The 21,244-nt window shown below is 45.3% G+C and overlaps 1 protein-coding gene across 3 annotated transcripts in view; it reads right to left on the reverse strand.

The window, feature by feature from the left end:
- The window catches only part of LOC135050113 (ephrin type-A receptor 6), a 1,497,116-nt gene that overhangs the window by 1,407,061 nt on the left and 68,811 nt on the right, over positions 1-21,244 (reverse strand). For all 3 annotated transcript variants that reach the window (XM_063956287.1, XM_063956286.1, XM_063956285.1), the window contains exon 2: positions 5,820-5,884. In XM_063956287.1, the coding sequence (XP_063812357.1) occupies positions 5,820-5,884 (65 nt within the window). The remainder of the gene's footprint in view (positions 1-5,819; positions 5,885-21,244) is intronic.

Genomic DNA, 21,244 nt, shown 5'->3' on the forward strand with positions numbered 1-21,244 from the left:
CTGTGCCCCGTGTAGGCTGAGAATTGGATGTTGTCAAAATCGTTTCATCACGCAGAAGATCATGAGTGAAATAATGCAAGTGAGTACCCAGAATTAGGCATTGGGGGATCTGTATGAGAAAATGGCGGCCGGGATCAGTATACCAACAGTTGGATCCTGGCCGCCGGTGTGCCAACAGCGAGGCAAATGATAGCAAGTCACTTGAGGGCACGCTGGCTTGCTGCGCTCGCCACAGGTTATATTCTCCCTCTATGGGTGTTGTGGTTCTCCCTCTATGGGTGTTGTGGACCCCCATAGAGGGAGAAAAGCCTGTGGTGTCGAGATTACGGCATCGGCATTGTGACTACCGGGATCCCACCTATTGGTATCGTAACTGCTTCCCGACGTGGGGAAGGACATTTCGACAGGATGATACTAGAATGCTAACAAGAGCTGTGGATAAGGAAATAGTACATGAAGTATGTCCAAAGAAGACCAACAAGGCTGACTAGAGACATGAGGAATAAGGGACATCAGACAAGGTCCCTGGATGAGGGACAAAGGGATTGGAAGGTCATACAAGTGACATTACAGTAGATACACCACTGGTGGAACCTAATTGTAATTAATTCATATACATGTATCAATGGTATGTAAAGGGCCATCGTGAGGTTTGCCGGGCCCAGGTACGTTGGCGCCATCTTCTCAGTGATATTTGTGAAGATAGTGCATGTGCGCTAGAGTGCAAAGTGTTTAGGACAGTGTCGAAAAGTCTCTGCTTGCACTGAATAGCGCCATCTTCCTGAAGATGTCACTGGGAACATGGCACAACGCAGGAGGTACAAGCTTGCCAGAGGGAAGGCGCGGGGGGAAGGGGTGGGGGAGGGGGGAAGCTAGTCCAACAAGCCTAGGCCAGGGTAATTAGTACCTGCCCCCCTCTCGGCAGCACTGGGTATATACGCGCTTTTCATATATGTTCATTTTTACATGTCTAACCTGACTGGTGCATGGGATGCTATTCAAAGGACAACCGACCTTTGAGATCACCTTTTAGTACACTGTTATCAGCAGTGTATGTATATACGTGAAAAATCCACATTTTGTCCTTTACAGTTTTTTTTCCTTCAATTAGAAATCTTATAAGATTATAACTTTCCTGCCTGCATATTGCAAGAATGTAACATACAGTAGCCCATTCCTGCATGGTACTCAAATCAATTGCACTCTAGGGGGTATACTGATTGTGGTTTTAATAATATAGAAACAGTGAGTGCAATTGATTAAAGATTACTGCAAATAATCAGCCTAGTGCAAAACAAAAATCTCTTGTAATTGTAGCATTCGGTGAAGTCACGAATGACCTTGCCGGAGGAAGAAACTATTTGGAAGCTGTGGGAAGTGTTTAAAATTAAGTTTGATTTTAATATGATTTTAATATTAGCTTTTCACTTGAGTTTGAATTAGACTGCCAGCGACACTGCCTGGCTGCCACATAATTTCATTAAGATGACCAGTCATCTAGGGAGAGTTGAAAGTTATGTTAAATTGCACTGAAGTCTTTGATCACTGAGGCTTCCTATTTCATAAATACTCCTTGTTATTCCTTTAACTTTCTAGTAACCAGAACCACAAATATTTATAGTATCTGCCCTTCTTAAAAATAAGAAAAAAAATTGGTATATTGGGGGGTCATTCCGAGTTGATCTCTCGCTAGCTAGTTTTAGCAGCCGTGCAAACGCTATGCCGCCGCCCACTGGGGAGTGTATTTTAGCCTAGTAGAAGTGCGAACGCTTGTGCAGGCGAGCTCCACAAAAACAGTTTGTGCAGTTTCAGATTAGCTCTGAACCTACTCAGCGCTTGCGATCACTTCAGCCTATTCGTGTCCGGATTTGACGTCATACACCCGCCCAGCAACCGCCCAGCCACGCCTGCGTTTTTTCAGACACGCCTGCATTTTTGCAACACTCCCTGAAAACGGTCGGTTGACACCCAGAAATGCCCCCTTCCTATCAGTCTTCTTGCGGCCGTCAGTGCGACTGAAAACTTCAACAGAACCTGTGCAATACAACAAATGGCTTTGTACCCATACGTCGCGCGTGCACATTGCGGTGCAAACGCATGCGCAGAAATGCAGATTTTTAACCTGAATGCTGCGAACAACAGCAGCTAGCGATCAACTCGGAATGACCCCCATTGTAGATGTTGCCTGGGCACAAAGACTGTTAAGCTAAATAATTCTAATCCCTTTCATTGGTGCATCCTAATTATAGCGATATTATAAATATGTACTGCACATGGATGCAAATATGCCATATGTTTGAGAGGCATTAGACTGAATAGGCAGATGCTGACGTGACTTAGTAAAGCACACAAAAATGCAGCATTTTTCCCAATCTGGTTAGTTCTTTGAAGCGTAAAACTGGCAAAATGTAAGACTCTAGGAGAAATGAATGAAGTTTGATCTGTGCAGAACAGAAGTTATAATTGTAGATTTCGTTTTAACCCAAATATTTATTTGCATATTCAAGGTATGAAGGTAAAATGCATTTAACAGTCATACTGTACCCAGACTTTACAATCCAATCAAGTAGCTAAAAGGTAAGTAGAGTGTCTTAACTTGAGTGATCTGAGATTAGAGAGGAAAAAAATATTTGTCTCCTTGAAAACAGAACCCTTGACACAGAGGTGTATCAAGAGAGGAGGCCCGTGTACAGGATCCGTCTGGGCCCCCCCTCTCTTGCCGGCAACACTGTAGACTCTGGGGACTGGGGTCACTAGGCAATCCTAGTGCTGTCCCATAGTTTAGTGTGCATGCACAGGTCTCCGGGAAAATGGTGCGGTGGCCATTTTCCCAGAGATTTTGTTACTGCACATGCACAAAACGCATTGTGTCATTTTCTTGGTGATTCCTGCAGCACTGCTGCTGCAGACGCGGGAGGGTAAGTATTGGAAAAAATGGGTGCAGGGTGTGTGGTGTGGGCCCCCCTGGACTCTGGGGGCCCATGTGCACCACACACACTGCACCCATAATAAATATGCCAGTGCCTTGACACCACAAGTTTATTTTCTCCTAAGCAGATCTTAAAGATGAGTACTGTGATAGAAGTTAGATATTGCAGATACAGTATTTAAGTCAATAATACCGAAGCCATGAGGCTGCTACGGGGAGATAGATTAGGGAGACATTTACTAAGCAGTGATAAGCGCGAAGACGTGAGCCAGTGGAGAAATTGCCCCATCAACCAATCAGCAGCTCTGTATAATTTTATAATATGCAAGTTATAGATGTTATTTCAGTGCTGATTGGTTGCCATGGGCAACTTCTCCACTGGCTCACTTCTCCGCTCTTATCACTGCTTAGTAAATGTCCCCCTAAGGCCCATAAGGCTAATGGCATATGCCTACTCCTGTATATTACCTTAGGAAAAGCTGTGTTTTCCTGTACCCAGTGTAAGTGCTACATTCCTAAAGCACACGCACTGCTTATATCATTGAAGGCTGGTGTGAAAGCCTTTACAAAGCAAAGCAATGATCTTATGTCAGGATCTCAGGTCTTAGAAAAAATGGAACAATCCAGGGACAAATCAAAGTTGAGTATGAGCGTAATCATAAAGGTCAGTATCACATGTGGTGCCAGTAGTGGGATTCTAAGGGAAGCCCCATTGCACCATCCCACCGGCTTACACAGATAAAATGTAATTAATGCTAAAAAGAATTTTAGAAGTCACTGCTGTACAGAAAGCAAAGTGCTGTAACTATTAAGCCTGGAGAAGTGATAAAGCAGTCATAAGTGAAAGGTGATAATGCACCAGACAATCATTTAGGGTTTAAAAAATGACAGGAGCTGATTGGCTGCTGCATTATCATCTTTCACTTATCACTGCATTATCACTTCTCCAGGCTTAATACAGTATATCTGCCCCAATGATTGATCATGTCTGATTTCTACTTTTTCATTTTATATCTGTATAAAGTATCAGGGGGTGTAGTACGGTATGCCGGCGCTCGGGCTCCCGGCGACCAGCATACCGTGCCACACTATTTTATTCTCCCTCCAGGGGGGTCATGGACCCCCACGAGGGAGAATAGTTGTCGGTATGCCGGGTGTCGGGATTCCGGCGCCGGTATACTGTGCGCCGGGATCCCGACATTCGGCATACAGAAGACCACCCGTATCAGGATATAAAGCACAAGATCCCCTGTACTGTAACATGTATTTTAGCTGTATTCATCAGAATGGGTTTGAGCTGCTACTAAAAAGAGATCATTAAATATGTATGTGCAGAAAACAGAACATGAGCTCAGAGTTCCCTAAACTAATAAATGCGGCCATTACAGCCGAGTTGTGCGAGATGGGGAAGCAGGGATGGGGCCACATCAAAATGTTGCTATGGGGCCCCATCCTGAGACGGCAATAACAGAACAAGTATTACAGTGGTAAGTGTACTATTACAGATTGAGTATCCCATATCCAAATATTCAGAAATACGGATTTTATTGAGTGAGACTGAGATAGTGAAACCTTTGTTTTCTGATGGCTCAATGTACACAAACTTTGTTTAATACACAGTTATTAAAAATATTGTATTAAATGGCCTTCAGGCTGTGTGTATAAGGTGTATATGAAACATAAATGCATTCTGTGCTTAGACTTGGGTCCCATCACCATGATATCTCCTTATGGTATGCAATTATTCCAAAATACGGAAAAATCCCATATCCAAAATACTTCTGGTCCCAAGCATTTTGATAAGGGATACTCAACCTGTACAATGCTTGTTGAATAAGTTATCGCTGATGGATTAACACAACCGTCGCTGGCAGTGATCACTAAACTTAGTGGGCCCATGCATCTGCAATGTATTGCCCCAATTCCCCATTCTCCTGATGAGATTGGGCAAAACCAATATGTTGAGTTTCCCTCATCCGCACACAAACTGACGATCATTGATGTCCGCCGGTCGGTAGTTTTGATTGCCAATTGGCTATGCGTTGGAAAATCTGGGAATTGCAGCATTATAGGGTGATTTTCACCCTTCACACGAGTAGGATAAAACGTAAATTAACAATTTCACTTAAAATGACTATGTGTCAATGCCAGCCTGTTATGGTTACATTATATGTTACATAGAGAATGTTCATCTGATCACACTGCAAACCAGTCCATTTATGTCCCTCCAAAGCCTCCCTGTGAGAGCTCCATCATTTTATGTAATACACCTACTAAACAGTATGTCTAGGAGCTGTACACGTAACTACACATTAAACGTTAAAAGAAAATGATAATGCAGCTGAGGTTAATACATGTTATATATACACAGTGTTCATAAACAAAGATCTAATAATGTTTCCAATTATTGTATTTTACTAACATAACTTACACAGCAGCACTTATTTTACCAATAGTTTCTCTCCCCAAAATTTTGTGGATTTGATCAATCTTGTGAAAGAACGCATTACGGTTAATACACTAAAATATTACCTTTATCGGCTGTGCTGGATCATATAGGAGAAACTTGCCGAGGAAAATGATTACAGGGGCCTTGTGCGCTGCACACCTGGCACCCACTATAGATACGCCAGTGGTTTCTAGCTATCATTTATCAAATACATCCTATAAAATGATAGCTAGAAGCTTATTGGTTGCTATGGGCAGCAACAGAGCTGACCCAAGTCACTGTGTCTTGGGCAACGGCATCCTTTGCACACCCCTACTTACGGTCCTGCATCTCCCCCTTTATTTCTCTACTGAATTAAGCTGGACTGAAGTAAATAATAGATATACTATGGAAAGGGACAAATTAGAAATGATGCATGAAAACAACAGAATTCCATCTTACCCCATTTACCGGGTACGTCTTCCATCCTAATTCTCCGATAGCTGTTGTCGTGTCCAGTAGCACAACTGTAAGGAAACACACATATTATATCAGTACAGGTGCAATGATTTACTGGGAAACAAAATAACAGAATTACTTTTATTATGACAAATATATTAATTTTCTTTATATATTTTTATCTCAGAATGTAAACTGATTGGGTATAGTCTGTACCATACCTACTCTTCTGGAAGTCACAGGAACCTCCTTATTTTTCAGGTAGTATACCGCACCCCTTGTAGAGTGGGTACCCCTCCTACATCCCACCAACTTCCTAGTGAAGTGGGCAGGATAGGGGAAAAAATGCAGAAAATTTTGGGTCTATAAGGCGGGGCTAAAATTACACAAAACACCATCATTTTAGCCCTGCCGCTTCCCTGGGGATCCGTGATTTGCAGGATTTACTATGGTGGGGGTGGGGCCTAATGATGTACTGTAAACATCCGGCCCACCCACCGATGTGCCCAGCTGCTTCTTCTCTATAGGCTAAAAAAGTCAGCAAGTACTGTATGGTCTGTACCGTATAAAGCAGTTGTATATAACATACTATTCTGAGACACTATAGACTTCATGCCTGTAATCCTACTAGAAGGCACTGCAAAAAGAGGGGCATATTTAGTCCCAGCACGTCGTGGTCATCAAGGAGTGATAAAGTGGTTGTATTAGCAATCACTTCACTTAAAAACATTGCTGGAGCCCCTGTCCCTGCATGTGTTATTAAATAAATTCGGACATCCTTAAACACTTAACTCAGAAATCCACCCCCTCCTGCCCAGGGATACTATTTCTATAAATCTATATATCATCTCCTTCTTGTACTTTAGTTTCTGGCAAATGTGTACCAGGGCGCCATTCGTATTTGCCAGTGAAGTCGGGGTCTAATGCAGCAACATGACTGCCAGGGGTCCAGAGCAGGAGGAGAAAATACATTTAGCACACGTGGACTTCCTCATTTAAAGTTGGGGAACCCAGCAGGACGGCACGGTTGCATGGAATGCAGCCGTGTCATGAAAGCCCAGCTGGCTACAGTCATATCCCATATGGCTGTGCCAGGTAAGCAATTATTTCCTTATTGCTGCAGTAAACAGTGCTAATATATATATATAGTGTAAAACCAGATTATTTATTTAATACCAGCTATTTATATAGCGCACACATATTCCGCAATGCTTTACAGATACTATTTGCCCATTCACATCAGTCCCTGCCCCAGTGGAGCTTACAATCTGTATTCCCTACCACATGTACACGCACACACATTCATACTAGGGTTAATTTTGTTGGGATCCAATTGACCTACCAGTATATTTTTGGATTGTGGGAGGAAACCGGAGCACCCGGAGGAAACCCACGCAAGTACGGGGAGAATATACAAACTCCACAATTAGAACCATGGTGGGAATAGAACCCATGACCTCAGTGCTGTGAGGCAGTAATGCTAACCATTACACCATCCATACTGAGGAATATGCTCCTGAGAAAGCTATAGCTGATAACCAAACACAATACCTTGCAGTCAGATGCAAGTGCAATGTCAAACCTCATGGTTTTTCAACATATGTTGATTTTACATACATGCTTATGAATATTCCTTTAGCAGCACTTTTATATATTATATTAATGTGTTAGGTTAATCCTTTTTTGCTGTGAATTTTCTGATACAGGTCTTAACAGCATTAATGGCCCTGGGTAAAGCTAGTCACAGGAATAAATAAAAAATACAAATCACAATTTACCCCTCCTGTGGTCTCATACCGTCTCTACGCGGTTCCGGTATGAAAGATAGATAGTGTCTAGTTAGACAGTCAATAGATAGACACCATATGTTAGATGGACATTAGGTCGACAGGGTCAAAAGGCCGACATGGAAAAGGTCGACAGGTCAAAAGGTCGACATATCAAAAGGTCGACAGGGTCAAAAGGTCGACATGGAAAAGGTCGACAAGTCAAAAGGTCGACAGGTCAAAAGGTCGACATGAAAAAGATAGACACCATGTTTTTTGCATTTTTGTGGTTTGTGTGGATAGTTTTGTCATCTGGGACCCCGAATTGTAGAAAGGCATACCCTCGCGGGGCTCGTTTCGCTCGCCACGCTTCGGGCACGGTGGCTCGCTGCGCTCGCCACAAGGTTTATAACCAACTCTATGCCGACATGGATAGAGAAAGTATGAAATAATCCAAAAACATGTTACATTTAAAAAAAAACATTTGTCTATCTTTTTCATGTCGACCATTTTCATGTCGACCTTTTGACCCTGTCGACCTTTTTCATGTCGACATTTTGACCCTGTCGACTTTTTGACCCGTCGACATTTTGACCGGTCGACCTTTTCCATGTCGACCTTTTGACCCTGTCGACCTTTTGACCCTGTCGACCTAATGTCCATCTAACATATGGTGTCTATCTATTGACTGTCTAACTAGACACTGTCTATCTATCAAACGGATAGGCTCTACGCATCCTTGCATATAGTGAATGGATGTCAGCACTCAGATTGCTGGACAGCTCCTGCCAGCCACCAGTCAGCAAGCTGACAGCCATTCGCAATCTGGCTGCAGGCTGGAGGCAGGTACAGAATGCTGCACTCTGATTTCTGGATAGCTTCAGCCGTTCACCCACCAGTAAGCTGACAGCCATTCGGTGTCTTGCTCCTGCGTGGGAAGCAAGTAGAGAATGCTGTAATTCACAATCAGAGTGGCTGGGCAGCATTCCCTTGACGCGGCTTGGGGTATTTACATACATTTGCGCAGATATATGTAACCAAGATCTCTGAATTCTAAGATATTGTATGGGATTTAAATCTGGTTACTGCTATTATTCAGGGTGCTGGGGGAAACAAAATGTGTTTTTTTTTCAGCATTCTCTACCTGTCTCCATAGATACTCCAGAGGCACCAGCCTGGGAGCACATGCCCTCTGGCCCATCCTCCCCCTGCAATAAGGCCCCTAGAATCTTGGGGCCCTGGGCATCTGCCTAGTGAGCCTGTATGTGAAGATGGCCCTGCTCTGATAACCTATACGATATACAGAGATAAATGCTGTCAAGTCCCTAAGAAAAGATTTAGAAGCTAATACAGAGGTGCATTTATTAAGTAAGGTTTTCATTAAAAGTTTGTAACATATTTTTCCCCAATTTCTCCTTTAAGAAAGCAAGGTGCGAGTATAAATTGACACAGGAAAACACAGTAATGACTGTAATTTTCTTTTTACCTTTTTGTTTTTAGTGTGCTATTATGCATTTAAGACCAATTCTTACTGCTCCACCGCATCTATTTTGTCTCATTGTTGAAACACACTTTTCCACTGACATTTAAAATACAAAAAAAATGTTCAGTCAGTAAAAGAGAAAGTTCAGAAAACATGTCTGGCAAGCTGATAGATGAAAAGATATAGACTACTATGTACCGTGCAATGAAATTCATTTGGTATATTATATCCACATAAAATGACTAAATTACATCTATTTGCTTGTGCATGCGCTCCAGTAACCTTATTAACTATACTGCTATTTCATCCTGGTTACTTACTATAATACAAGGATTTTAATAACTTGCATGGCATGGTCGCATCATCTGCGACCACACCAAGCTGTGTGTTATCTGACCTGGTCGCAAATAATGTGACCATTCAAAAACACAGAGTGGCCGGCTGCCCAGAAGATAATCGTCCAGCAGCCGCTAATCACAGAGAGATATCCCAGCCCCCCTGCATCCATGTATGCTCCCGCAATGTCTGTCATGCTGCTGATAACCGCTGATTGGTCACCACAGCAGGACCACTCCCACTCGGCAGTTGCAAAGAGGAGTCCTTTGAAAAAGCTGCAGGCTCTGCAGCGAAACGCGTTAGGCATTTCAGATCACCTACTATTGGGAAGCTGCATGAGACATATCCGGACCTTTAGTGGACTACTACTACCAGATGATCAGATGATCCATTCCAGCACATTGATGACACCGCAATTACCAACTCAGCAGTGAGGAATCCGCAACCTGGTGAGGACTAAGGACCCCAAAGATCCCATCCATATAAAGGGACGTTATTCAGAGGACTCCTTTCCTCCAGCGGTAATTATTGTGGTAACTATCACCAACAGAACTGTGCCACCAGTTCCAATGTTTATTCTGATCCAATCATCTGACGTCCACACTAATTAAGGAACGGACATACACAAAATAGCTCCCCGGTGATCTGTATATTGATTTTATTATCATTTACCAATTTTATATTGCTTCGGCAATGCTGTGCACTTTTAATCATCCATGTTAATAAATAATTTGGTACCTTTTCTTTTCAGTCCATTCATCTCCATTTGTTCCTAGTGATATATATCGTTGTGTTGAATTCACATCTAATTTTTTTATTCTAGCGCTGCTATTTTGTTTGTTATTTGTTGTTTCTTTAATCGCAGGATTGACTAGTCTTGCTTGTGTGGCAGCTGCTCAAAATTAGCACAGCAGCCCTTCTTGCGCCTGATTTAACCCCGGTTAAACTCCCCCTTTTGCATTCCCCCTGCATCCATGTATGCTCCCGCAATGTCTGTCATGCTGCTGATAACCGCTGATTGGTCACCACAGCAGGACCACTCCCACTCGGCAGTTGCAAAGAGGAGCAGCCACCTGAGAAATGTAAATTAACACCCCCTCAGCTCCTCCTTCCTCCCAGTGTGTACCTGAGCAGCCGCTGGGGAATCAAAGTCGCGATAATCGCAATGTTGTGATGGTCAAGATGTTCCGATGTTTGAAAACCCAATAATCTCCTATATAATTGCCCAGATCTGTCACACTGTGACTGTGTGGCTAACGCTGGGCATGGCTAGGAGCTCTCATTGGGTTAGCAGCAGGTCTATCACACCCAGTCCACAGCTGATTGGGCGAGAAATGCCCTCCCACACAGGTTACATCTATTGGGAGGCTCTGTCCTTTGGCTGCTGTACGTTCTCAGAGCAGGATTAACAGTGGGGCTGATGGAGCTGCAGCTCCGGCTCCACACCCCAAAATAGGCCCACTGCATCTGCAGCAACATATCCTCCAACAATTTACACATACAAATTGCTACAAATTCGAAAAGGGGGCATGACCACGGGTACAGTGGTGTGGCCACGCCCCTTTTCCTATACTTTCAAAGGAAATCTGAAGAGCAAAACATCGGTACAGACCATAAAAAAAAGGTTCTGCACCTGCCAAAAATTAACAACTGAAGGGTATGCCACTGCATCTGCAGCAAGTCTCTGTGCTGTACATAGGGGGGGGGGGATCCTTTTACTGCAGCGTCCTATGGGGGTCATTCTGACCTGATCGCTCGCTGTAGTTCATCGCAGTGCAGCGATCAGGTGAGAACTGCACATGCGCCGGCGCCGCAGTGCACCGGCACATGGCTGACAGCCGTCGGCTGTCGTTGCCTAGCAATCACCTCTGCCTGATTGACAGGCAGAGGCAATCGCTGGGCGTGAGGGGGCGGCACGGCGGTGTTTGCTCGCCATTTTGTGGCCACGGTCCGGCCAATGCAGGTGTGGCCGGACCATAAGTGGGAGGGCCGCAGTGGCTGTGTGACGTCACACGCAGCCGCTGTGACTCGGCCAGCGACGAGTAACTCCCGGCCAGCCACAGGAGCTGCGCTGGTTGCGAGTTACTCTTCAAGTACAAAAGCATTGCCGCTGTGCGATGCTTTTGTACTTGCGCGGGGTGGGGGCGGCCAGACATGTGGGGCGGACTTGCCCTGTGCTGGGCGTCCCCCCGCATGTCAGTTTAAGTGATCGTAGCTGTACTAAATCAGGTCGGAATGACCCCCTATGTCCTGCTGCCAGTCCACCTGCCCCCTCCGGCATCAACAATCCCCACTCCCTAGCGCGGCGCAGGTGGAACAAAAGCTGCTGTGGCCACCGGCATAGATGTGTATGAAAGCGGCGCAGCGGAAGGCTTTCATAGCCCTCTCAGCGCCGCATACTCTCTGAGCCCAGAGCCTCCTCTGCGCGTGATGTCACAGAAGTGCCTCCCCGCCACAGCCGTGCACAGATCCCCAGAGGCCCTGGCTCTGCAACACAGCACCTGGCCAGCCTGAAAGCCCCGAGATGGCTAATGTAGTGGATAGAGTGGGTTATATCGCGGAGGGTAATGTCTGGACGCTGAAACTGACACTGCACAGCACTCTCACCTTTTACATTGATTCAGCGAGTCAGTCAGTTCTGCCAGCCAGTCACTATTGTTAGCGCCGGTGTCCAATGGCGCCGCATTGCAGGGAAGTATACACACTAAATAAACTACAGCTCCCAGCAACCCTTAGCGCCGAAGCATTCAGGCGCTAAGGGCTGCTGGGAGCTGTAGTTTATTAAGTGCATTTTCTTCCCTGTAATGCGGTGCGTTGGGACACCGGCGCTAACAATAGTGATTGGCTGCTGTGCGAGTCTCCGGGAGAGCCACTGCCAAAGGGAGGACAACAGCCTAGCTGCTTCCAGGAGGAAAAGCAGGAGAAGCATTACCCACACCTCCCCCACGAGCAGTACCTCCAGACCCCGTCCGTGACACCCGCAAACCCCCCCCACCCACCACCCACGGTGGCTCCGGACCCCTTCCTCCAACCGCACCGGCCCCACCCGCGGCGGCTCCGGACCCCCACATGCGGCACCCGCCCCTCCCCCGCCACACCAGCCCCTCTCGCACCCGCACCACCCCCACAACCACCCCTCCCCCACACGCGGCCCCCCTGGCCTCTCACCCACATCCGCGTCTCCCCCGTACCCACCACTCCCCCAATCACAGCGACTACAAGGTGATTCATCAGGCCCTGCGTGCGCTGTTCACGCCATTGCAAGGGGCTACGACCCCTTAACAATCGCACGCCCTTTGTCCGTGCAATATTTTACCACTCACACAATTATGATTGAGGTAATACTCCATATAATACAACTACTGCACGCCACAAGAGCGTGCAAGTGTTAAGGGGGCATAGCCCCTCACGACGGTGTAAAGAGCGCCCACAGGGCGCGATGAATCACCTAGTTTACAAATATTTTTAAATACATTTTCTTTTATAATATATATATATATATATATATATATATACTAGGTGCTTCATCGCGCCCTACGGGCGCTCTTCACACCGTCGGAAGGGGCTACGCCCCCTTAACCCCTGCACGCCTTTCTGGGGTTCAATATATGGAGTATTACCTGCATTCCTAGTTTTGTTAGTGTTTGAATATTGCACAATGATAGGGCGTCCGATGGTGAAGGGGGCGTAGTCCCTTGCAACAGGAAGGGGTTTGGGGAGTGGGGACCGCGGATGGGGGAGGGGGTATGAAGGCGCTGTGGGTGGGGTAGGAGCAGGGGTGTCGCAGGTGGGGGATGGCAGCTGCAGGGCTGTTGAGGATGGAGGAGGGGTTCCGAAGGCGCTGCAGATGGGGAATGGGTGGGTGCGGGTGTGCAGTGGATGGGGGAGGTGTCCAGGGGGCGCGGTGGGTGGGGGAGGGGTGGATGCGGGGGTAACGTGGGTGGGGGAGTGGCGGGTGCGGTGCTGTTGCGAATGGTGTAGGCGATGCGGATTGGGAAGGACCTGCTGCGTGGGTGGGGTAGGGGATCCAAAGGTGCAGCGGGCGGGGGAGAGCCAGATGCGGGGTGTGGCGGATGGGGGAGGGGCTGCTGTAGATGGGGGAGGGGTTTGGAAGACACTGCGGGTGGGGTAGGGGGTCCGAAGGCGCAGTGGGTGGGGGTGCCACGGGTGGTGGAGGGGCAGGTGCGGGGGTTTGCGGGGGATGGGGAGGGGTCCAGGGGCGCTGCAGGTGGTGGAGGGGCAGATATCAGTGCACATAGTCTCTGTGGTAGTTAGTGAGGGTTGGTGATGGTGTGAGAGGGGTGAAGGCCAGTACACAGACAGGCAGTTAGAGAGCATGATGAGGGTGACAGGGCATAGGGAGTACTTAACAGATATAGGGGTGGGCTACAGGTGTGATGTCACAGTGTGTGTACCTTTGCTCTCATGTGTGAGGTATGTGAGGTATATGTGAGGTATATGTGAGGTATGTGTGAGGTATGTGTGAGGTAAGAATGTGCGGGTCGTGGTGGCCACTAACCTCCAGGCTGCTGCTGTGAGATGGTGACTGCAGAGGAAGGGAGCTCAGACCCAGCAGCAATGGGTCGTGGTCAGCATTCCTTCCTGGCCCCGTTCCGCCGCACACTGTCCGCCCCGTCTGACGGGCGTCATTCCTCCATCCTGCATGGCAGCGTCAGCTGCTGTGATTGCGGAGCATAGGTAAGCGTCCGGAGCCCTGTGGGCGGGCAGGCATGGTGTTTCCCTGGAGAGGTGCGGCGCGCGTCCTTAGGCTGCAGACGGAGGGAGCTCCGGCCCAGCAGCAATGTTGATTAGTGCGTGTCCCGTCCTGGCGCTGTCCCGCTGCACATGCTCCGCACCATTTGCCGCTGAGCATGGCAGCCCTTGTCTGTATGCTGCAGATGCTGATCTAGCGGTGCCTGAGCTAGCGCCCTCTCCCTGGGGTGTGGGTGTCAGGCGGCAGGTATGGTGTGTAGGTGGGAGAGGAGCTGCGGGCGGCGACTCGCTGCCTGCAAGTACCCTCCATATCAGCACTGTTCCCCTCCCTGCAGATAGTGTCAGTGGCCGTGGTATACTTTTGCTACTGGTGGCCAGGGCCGGTGCTAGGGTGTTCGGCGCCCCCCTGCAAACTATGAATTTTGCGCCCTCCCATATTCCTTTGTTGTGCATTGGGAAAAGTGGTGTGGTCTCAAAACTAAGGGGCATGGCCACACAATAGTACCCCCATTTAAAATTACGCCACAATGTAGCACAATCTTATTCATCTTATACGTAATGCCCCACCCGTAGTAGTAGCGTCCTTATACGTAATGCCCCACCCGTAGTAGTAGCGTCCATATACGTAATGCCCCCCCAATAGTAGTAGTGTCCTTATACATAATGCCCCCCCAGTAGTAGTAGCAGTTATATGCAATGCTCCCCAACAGTAATAGTAGCGTCCTTATACATAATGCCCCCCCAGTAGTAGTAGCATCCTTATACATAATGCCCCCCCAGTAGTAGTAGCGTCCTAATACATAATGCCCCCCCAATAGTAGTAGTGTCCTTATACATAATGCCCCCCCAGTAGTAGTAGCAGTTATATGTAATGCCCCACAACAGTAATAGTAGCATCCTTATACGTAATGCCCCACCCGTAGTAGTAGCGTCCTTATACGTAATGCCCCCCAGTAGTAGTAGCAGTTATATGTAATGCCCCCCAACAGTAATAGTAGCGTCCTTATACGTAATGCCACCCCTGTAGTAGTAGCATCCTTATACATAATGTGCCCCCAGTAGTAGTACCGTCCTTATACATAATGCCCCCCCAGTAGTAGTAGCATCCTTACATGTAATGCCCTCCCAGTAGTAGTAGCACGGTCCTTATACATAATGCCCCCCAGAAGTAATAGAGTCCTTACACATAATGCCCCCCCCCCCCAGTAGTAGCGTCCTTATATGTAATGCCCCCCAGTATTAGTAGCCTCCTTATACGTAATGCCCCCCCCTATAGTAGTAGCGTCCTTATACGTAATGTCCCACTATAGTAGTAGCGTCCTTATACGTAATGCCCCCCCATAGTAGTAGCGTCCTTATACGTAATGCCCCCCCATAGTAGTAGCGTCCTTATACGTAATGCCCCCCCTATAGTAGTAGCGTCCTTATACGTAATGCCCCCCCATAGTAGTAGCGTCCTTATACGTAATGCCCCCCCTATAGTAGTAGCGTCCTTATACGTAATGCCCCCCCCTATAGTAGTAGCGTCCTTATACGTAATGCCCACCCTATATTAGTAGTGTCCTTGCATGTAATGGCCCCCTCAGTAGTGGCGTCCATAAAGTGCGCACACACAGACATACCTCACACACACACAATTCACACATATATACAAACACACACACCCCACCATATATACACACACACACACACACACTATATACACACACACACACACACACACACACACACACACACACACACACTATATACACACACACGCACACACATTTCTCTCTCACCCTCCACTTACCAAGTCTGGCTGGCCGTCACTGCAATGCTGATTCCACCACTGTTCAGCTGTCTGGTCCCGTGTAGCTCCGCCCCTCTATTCCGTGTAGCTCCGCCCCCTCGTGACACCGTAGCTCTGCCCCCTTTTCGGGATCTACACTGCACAGCACACAGCCCGCTGTCACAGGTGATTGGGGGAAGGGGGGAGGACAGGCACAGCAGCCGGCAGCTAGTGGCCATCCTCACCTCCTATACTGTAAGGTAGGGACTTGCACCTGACTGCTGCTGGCACTGGGTATGGGGTAGCTCTCTGCAGCAGATGCAGTTGACTCCGCCCAGCTCTGTGACTCCGCCCAGCGTTACAAGCACAGAGTCACAGATTAAGGCAAATATATAGGAGATTTATATATATATATATATAAAAACACAGAAGTATCCTTATCTCGCGCCAACTCAAGAGCGACACACTGGGAGAGGTCTTTGTTGGGAGACCTCAGAAACATACAAAGAAAAACACAGATTCCCAAGTGCGCTAGTGATGTAATGTAATTACACAATTCTTCCAGCGTTTATTTCATCAGAAAATGTGTACTGGAGGATGTTTAGATCTGGGGACCTGTAACAGACACCCCTCACCAAAAAGTCACCCAAACAAGAGGCCAACAGGCCAATTAATAAAAGGTTATTTTAATAACATATGATTATACATATGAATTTTAGTACACAATATAAAATGATATCAATAAAACATAGCCACAACCAACATGTTTGTAAGATGGATTCTAGATACTCCCTCACCTTTTTCAAGGTGCGAGCTCGAAGGGAGTATCTTCACAAACTAGGGTGCGATTTTCTGACTGACAAACCCAACGCGTTTCGTCTTATCGACTTCATCAGGGGTAACGCATATAAGAAAAAAGGCTAATTCACTCTCGATGGATTTATATGGCAAAACGTAACCTCAAATGGGAATTAATACAGTCTCCTTTATCAGGATTTAGTAGGTGGAATTCCTATATTCAGGCTCCTAGCCGGAGTGGTAATTCTTTTTGGATATAAAATCTATAGAATAATAGTGTTTTTGTAAACACTGCCTTAAAACTAATTAAGTGTGAATTCCGTGACTTCCAGATACAGCCAAAATCTCCTCCAGGATTTGTTCCTTGAGATCTATTTGGGGAAGTCGCATCTTTTATATTCCTGTGATTGTCAGACCAGCTATTTGAGTTTTGAATTTCATGTGAGTCAACATTTGAACCAATAATAACTTTGATTATAAGAACTGGAGACCATACTTTAGCAGTTTGCAAAAACGCCGGCATACAGTTGTCGGCATTCCCAACGGACTATAATCAAGAGTATTTCCTAGACGGCCTTTAAGGAATCATGCTTAATTAGTTTTAAGGCAGTGTTTACAAAAACACTATTATTCTATAGATTTTATATCCAAAAAGAATTACCACTCCGGCTAGGAGCCTGAATATAGGAATTCCACCTACTAAATCCTGATAAAGGAGACTGTATTAATTCCCATTTGAGGTTACGTTTTGCCATATAAATCCATCGAGAGTGAATTAGCCTTTTTTCTTATATGCGTTACCCCTGATGAAGTCGATACGACGAAACGCGTTGGGTTTGTCAGTCAGAAAATCGCACCCTAGTTTGTGAAGATACTCCCTTCGAGCTCGCACCTTGAAAAAGGTAAGGGAGTATCTAGAATCCATCTTACAAACATGTTGGTTGTGGCTGTGTTTTATTGATATCATTTTATATTGTGTACTAAAATTCATATGTATAATCATATGTTATTAAAATAACCTTTTATTAATTGGCCTGTTGGCCTCTTGTTTGGGTGACTTTTTGGTGAGGGGTGTCTGTTACAGGTCCCCAGATCTAAACATTCTCCAGTCCACATTTTCTGATGAAATAAACGCTGGAAGAATTGTGTAATTACATTACATCACTAGCGCACTTGGGAATCTGTGTTTTTCCATATATATATATATATATATATATATATATATATATATATATAATATATATATAAAAGAGAAGAAATACCTTTCCTGCGCTGAAAGTGAGCAGCACTACTGAAAGTCCTCCTGTTAGTGGGAACTTAGAAATGAATAAACGAAAAACAGAGTGCGCTATAGCATATACAATGATCGAATGATATTCAATTCACAAAATGTGATCGCAGGTTCTTTTGGATTCTGTTCCACTTATTGCCTTCACAATTGGGGCCTACAGAGAAACCCACTCACCAGAAAGAGATAATCACCTGACAAAAAATACAATAGATTAATACTGGAATTTTGATTAAAAAAGTTTTTATTACAAGGTTTTGTATAAAATACACAATCAATTGGACACACACCAAATTGCTTAGATGGTATAGCAAGATAACCTCCTCACCTAACGGTGTGAGCTCAAAGGAGGACACTCAAAGCAAGAAGATAGTGTACAATAATCGATGAACCCTTTCTTCCTGACGGACTTCTTCAGGGGATAAAAAAGTGTCTAAAAACTTAGCGTACTGGTGTCTACAAGGGGAACTGCCAGATTGTATTTTAATTCATAGAGGACCAAGAAATGGCATATAACAAAATCTAAAAGATCGCTAGAATTCAATATGGTCGGTTATACCACTCAGACCATACTAATTTCTGGTGCTATTTACTCTTATCACCCCTAGAGTTTGATTAGAACTTTCTCAGAATTAGTGTGGTGGGCTATATTCCTCAGACCGTAATGATTCTCTCTATAAGAGGGTCCACAGTGAATCGTCCCTTAACGCAGGACTCAATTTAGAATAGGTAAAAAATTTAAAAAATCCCTCTTCACGGTAAAAAAAATCCAAGATCTGTATTAGCAACAGAGGGCAAAACTGAACCCAATGAAAATTCTGAAAAAATCTCTCTTCTCACAGCATGAATAACTGATTTGTACACAGGAATGTGTACAAAAAATAGAAGTCCAATGGTTAACACCAAATTGATAAGGTAAGTGGCTTACTAATGAGATTCCAAATTTAAGCGGAATCCAAAAGATAATGGTTCAAAGTATGGTCTGTTAGATGACCAATCTACAGTGTATAGATATTTTGACCCAGACTCAATAGATGGATGGTAACCAGCTTCATACACTAACCGCTTCGCGGTTAAATTACAATCAATAGTGATGTGATCCTCTCAGAGTCCAAAGTGGGCTACGACCCCTTAACCATCGCACGCACTTTGTCCGTGCAATATTTAACCACTCACACAATTATGATTGGAGGTAATACTCCACATAATACAACTACTGCACGCCACAAGAGCATAGCCCCTCACGACGGTGTGAAGAGCGCCATTAGGGCGCGATGAATCACCTAGTTAACAAATATTTTAAAATACATTTTGTTTTATAAAAATATATATATATATATATATATATATATATGTACTTGATCTAATTCAATCATAAAAGAACCCAACAATCTCTGAGTGTTTTTTGGGGGAAAAAATTTGCCAGTTAAGTGGGCTGCAGCGTCGACCATATATTGCAGGGGGGACTGCTTAGCACATATAAACATACATGTATGTAATATATGTGCTGGCTGGTTCCCCAGGGAACAGGCGCACTGAGTGTATCTGGCGCCATGCGGCACCCAGGAATCAGCATAAGGTTTTACATACTCCTAAGCCTGCCCCCCCATACTCCTGTGAAACTAGCCAATAGGAGTCTGGAGGCGGGCATAAAAGGAGTGTGTGAAGCCTTATGCTGATTCCTGGGTGCTGCATGGCGCAAGATGAACTCCAGATACTCTCAGCTCAACCTGATCCAAGGGGAACTAGCCAGCACATATATTACATACATAATAACATATATGTTTCTATGTGCTAAGCACTTATCCTATGCACTATTGGTTGACAATGCAGCCCAGGGGCTGCAGCCACCACTAGTTATTTGAGTTTCTGTGACCTCACTGCCATATTGAAACTAGAGATGTGCGCCTGGCCATTTTTCGGGTTTCGGTTTTTTTTTCTGGGTTTTGGTTTTGGATTTCTTTTGCAAAAACTGCCCTTGTGTGTTTTGGTTTTGGTTCTAATTAAAAAAAAATATCATGAAAACAGCTAAAATCACAGAATTTGGGGGTGTTTTTGTTCCTACGGTATTATTAACCTCAATAACATTCATTTCCACTCATTTCCAGTCTATTTTGAACACCTCACAGCTCACAATATTGTTTTTATCCAGTTTAGGCCAAAAGGTTGCACCGAGGTAGCTGGATGACTAAGCTAAGCGACAGAAGTGGGTGGCACAAACACCTGGCCCATCTAGGAGTGGCACTGCAGTGGCAGGCAGGATGGCAGTTTTATAAACTACAGTATATGCAAAAAATGCTCCAAAGAGCACATAATGCAAAGGAAAGAGGTACAAGATGGAATTATCCTTGGGACCTCCCACCCACCCTTTTGTTGTATATATTAAACAGGACATGCACAGTTTAACAAACCAATCATTTCAGCTACAGGGACTGTCTATCACTTGAGGCTGAAATGACTGCTCCTACAAAATAATTTTTTTAAAGGACTTCCTCCATTAAGTAATTACTCTGAGGATGTTGATGATGAGGTGTTATTTACATTATAATCTTGTACAATAAATTTAATGTCTTCACCGCAAATGACGTAAGATGGAGGAGGTGCCTAGATGGCTAACGTTCCTACCTCTACTAAATTTGGCCTCACAAATGGAGCAGATGCTTTCATAAACATTGTCAGGATTGGGGTAAAAATAATACCACACCCAAGAGGTGACTTTTTTGGCCTTATGCCCAGGCATCGCAATGGCTTTCTTTTTATCGTGGTCAACAACTGCAGCCAATGGTGGCTGACTTACACAAACAACATCATCAACATCCTCATTGTCAGACAGTACATACCTGTACATATCCCCCTCATCCTTTCCCACTTCCACACATGAATCCTCAATTTGTATTATGCCCTCCTCATCAGATTCATCACCATCTTCACTAGTACTTCTCCGCACATGTGCAGATGGTTCAGAAATGGTGGAAGGAGGTGAAAGAGGCTACTCTATGAGGACAGTGTGAGAAATGTCAGACTCACACATAGCTGACGTGGACACCCCTAAATGTTCCTCAAGAATGTCTGATGGTTCTGATACTGAATGCGCAGTTTGTCTTACTGCCTCTGCAGCTAACTTTCCTTTTGATTTTTTTTTCTTTACCACTCTAAAATTAATTGATTTTACATACCCTGACTTAGCAGACAGTGTTGACGGACTTGCATTGTCAATGTCATAACTAGTAGCACTATTAGTAGCCTTCATTTCTATCAACACAAAGGGTTGAC

The sequence above is a fragment of the Pseudophryne corroboree genome, chromosome 2, assembly GCF_028390025.1.
Source record: "Pseudophryne corroboree isolate aPseCor3 chromosome 2, aPseCor3.hap2, whole genome shotgun sequence".
Taxonomy (NCBI): Eukaryota; Metazoa; Chordata; class Amphibia; order Anura; family Myobatrachidae; genus Pseudophryne; species Pseudophryne corroboree.